This window comes from Apis dorsata, unplaced genomic scaffold (assembly GCF_000469605.1).
Source record: "Apis dorsata unplaced genomic scaffold, Apis dorsata 1.3 scaffold_434, whole genome shotgun sequence".
Taxonomy (NCBI): Eukaryota; Metazoa; Arthropoda; class Insecta; order Hymenoptera; family Apidae; genus Apis; species Apis dorsata.
The window spans coordinates 309,247-312,980 of NW_006263685.1; the positions used below are offsets into that span (position 1 = coordinate 309,247).

At 30.6% G+C, this 3,734-nt stretch overlaps 1 protein-coding gene across 1 annotated transcript in view; it reads right to left on the bottom strand.

The window, feature by feature from the left end:
* Positions 1 to 80: 80 nt before the first annotated feature.
* The window catches only part of LOC102675017 (14-3-3 protein epsilon), a 5,454-nt gene continuing 1,800 nt past the window's right edge, over positions 81 to 3,734 (bottom strand). The window contains exons 2-4 of the mRNA XM_006619730.2: positions 1,974 to 2,280; positions 935 to 1,278; positions 81 to 217 (exon numbers count right to left, since the gene is read on the bottom strand). Coding sequence (XP_006619793.1) covers positions 162 to 217; positions 935 to 1,278; positions 1,974 to 2,280 — 707 coding nt within the window. The 3' untranslated portion in view covers positions 81 to 161. The remainder of the gene's footprint in view (positions 218 to 934; positions 1,279 to 1,973; positions 2,281 to 3,734) is intronic.

Below are 3,734 nucleotides of genomic sequence, written 5' to 3' on the forward strand. Positions count from 1 at the left end.
GCTTAGAACACGCAATCGTTTAAAGATCTCCCCTTCCCACCCCGAACTGCCACCTGCTGAATTGTTTTCTTACAAGTTTGCTTACAAGTTATTAAGAGTTTTTTGCTTTCTTGTGTTTTTTCAGTTTTATATACGCAATATAACACTCACTACAGTTAGAGTTACGATACGTCCTGATCTTCCACATCTGGCAATTGCTCCTTTTGTTCGCCCTCCCCTATGTAACATAAAAAGAAAATTTGTTAATAAACGTGTTCTGATTCGATAATAAAAATATCAATTATATAACAAACTGACAGGGTGAGGTCGATTCAACTCATAATTAAAAGTTGGGTGTGAGTTATTTCAACCCTACCCTGTTAATTGAAGGATCTAAATGCTTAAGAAGGAAGGAGGAGAAGGATCGATCGAGTTGCTCACCAGGTGACTTTATAATGCAAGGGCGTATGGAAAGGATGCCTGAGTTCAAGCATTGGTGGAAACCGCGGCAGCCTCGTTTTCGCGGTCAGCCTCGAACTCTAAATCACAAACCAATAATTCTCTACCCATATATAAATATATATATATATATACATCATTTCAATAATATTCAAAATCATTATACAGAATTATATGTGAATAATGTAACTAAAAATATCTTGCTTGATAGAAAACTTTATTTTCTTTTTTTTTTTTGTTTCAATTGCAAAAATTTTTGCATTTTTTTATATTATTCTGTATAATACATAAATTTTATTAAATAATAAAAAAAGAATTCTATATCTTCTCTACACAATTTCGTGAAAAAATCTGATATATAACGAGAAGATTTTATCGCGCTACTGCAATACATATTATTGATCGTACGACACAACTTCTACCGTTTAGTAGTAGTAGTAGTGAACGTTTTAAACACAACGAGCAATTTTTTTTTTTTACAAAAAGATATACTAACCGTCTCCTTGCATGTCTGACGTCCATAGAGTAAGATTGTCCCTAAGAAGCTGCATAATGAGGGTAGAATCTTTGTAACTCTCCTCGGATAAGGTGTCTAGTTCCGCGATCGCGTCGTCAAAGGCTGCCTTCGCAAGACGACATGCTCTATCAGGGCTATTGAGAATCTCATAATAGAACACGGAAAAGTTGAGTGCCAATCCTAAGCGGATGGGATGAGTTGGTGGTAGATCCGTCATGGCGGTGTCACTTGCTGCTTTATAAGCGACCAAAGAATTCTCTGCGGCTTCCTTCCTATCGTTGCCAACGGCGAATTCAGCAAGGTAACGGTGATAATCACCCTTCCTACGATAACAGGTCAAAATTTTATCTTTATAAACAAGTTTAGTATAATATATGTTAAAAATATATTGCATCAATTTTATATTGTAATCTTTAATTAAAATCTATTATAGAATTATTAGAATAAACATAATTTCTTTTTAAATCATAACATATTTTAACATATTATAAATATTTTTTACTAATTTCTTCCATTCATTTTGTATATAAAAAAATATTGATATTCAACATATATATATAATATAATAAATTATAAATATAAATATTGATTATTTGTAAATGTAGTAAAATAAATAAATTTTGTTAGATATTAAATAAAATTTTGCTAGATTTATATTTTAGTATTTCTTGCTATACGAATACAATGAAATGGAATCTGCGCTTATTCATAAATCATATCCGCTAAGAAATGATTATACTCATGTAATTATCGAGGCAACATTATCAACTATTTCAGAAAATAATATAAAAGTTAATTAGATCGAAAACTGTTCCATTAGTTATTTTTTAATTTAAGTTATTTTAATTTATTATTGATTTATTATTGATTTTCAAACTATATTTTTAAATTTACAATATACCTATGCAATTTTACAATTGGTAAACACTAAATATACTTGGAGAATAGAAAATAAGAATACAAAAACAAGTAATTTCCTAATTGAAGATCTATATCAAAATTCGCCACGTTCACTTACATTTTATAATAGAAGACTTTCGATTCGCCAGTAGATGCACATGGGAGCAAATGTTTGTCTAAAACTCCGAGGATATCGGCGCAGATGTCTTTCAGCTCTTTTTCAACCTGAGATCGGTATTGACGGATCATCTCTAGTTTCCGCTCGGCACCTTTGTTCTCTTCCTTTTGTTCGATGCTGGAGATTATTCTCCAGGATGCCCTTCTCGCGCCAATCACATTTTTGTAAGCGACAGAAAGAAGATTCCTCTCTTCGACGGTTAACTCCACATCCAGCGAGGCGACCTTCTTCATCGCCTCGACCATTTCTATAAAATCACATCGGCGAAAGCGTCGCCATCGACAAACTCTCATTAAATTGAAATCTAATAGTAATTATAGAATAATAACACGTACAACAAAGTATATAATAAAATATTAATTTAATTATCGAAATTTTGTTGAAGGATAAAATTATGAAAGTTATACAATGAAAAAATATAGTTTATATATTTTAATAAAAGTACTCGAACTTACCGAAATAAATTGCATGTAATCATGGCAAAGTAATGAATTGGAAATGATCTATTGATCTTATTAATACATCGCTACGTTGTGCGTGAAAACATTATTATCTAGTTTCATCTGAGATATTAAAGAAATTCTTCACGAGGAAAATTGGTATACAGGCATATATTTATCTGTTGCCCCTTGAACTTTATAAGTTAATATTATGTACTTATTATCTATAGATATACGATGTTTGGGAATAATGATATCGATCAAATGACACGTTTGTCTACAACTCATAACTGGGAAAAGAATATGATCAATAATTTTTCTATTTATTTAGTATAAATACTTATTATCATAAATAAATATTAACATTAACAAATTAATATATTATATTTTTAGGTGACATTAAAATCTATGATTCCTCGATAAAATCGATAGATGGTTGCAAAAGGTATTACGGGCATTAAATGAAAAACGATTAAAGATGGACATAAGTTTCCAGATAATTTTACAATTAAAATCTTATTTTCAAAATAAATAAAATTCAAAATTTTAAAATTAATTTAATTTATATTTTTATTCTATATCAAATTATATCGACAATAATTCGATTCATTAAAAAAAATTTATCTTTTAGAAAAAATAAATTAATTAATTACTATCATTTAAGCAACATAAATGAAAAAAAATTGGTGTATAAATTCAATATATAAATATTTAAATTAAAAAAAGAATTAATTTATATTTTCTCTTTATCATCATTGGCTAAAATCAACAGAGGTTTCAAAATGACATTTGTGAGAAGAGATCAGACTCAAATTCATGACGGTTCTAGATGGCACGAATTACATACTATGAACATGGTATACCCGGTGACGGAGGTGTACAGAAACGTAGGATAGCTAGTGCAGATCAATACTTTCCTTCTGCTATGGCCCCTCTTTTCCCCCACTCTACTCTATATATCTCACCCCTTCCCGTTCTCACCCTCCACTCATAATCTCGCCCGTCGTCCTTTCGTCTCTCTTCCCCTTTCCGTCTTCCTCTCACAACCCTCAAATTTGCCCACCGCCCTTCCTTTTCCTCATCCCGGGAGAAACACTACAGCTTTTCTCTCTCTATCCTGTCATTCTTTACATTTAGCAATCATTTCAACTAGAATTCTTATGTACCAGTTATGTACGAGTGTTTCCATCCTTTAATATATCTATTTTGATTAATATGTTCATACAGAGATGAAAATAGTAAAATTATAAAAAAAAAAAAA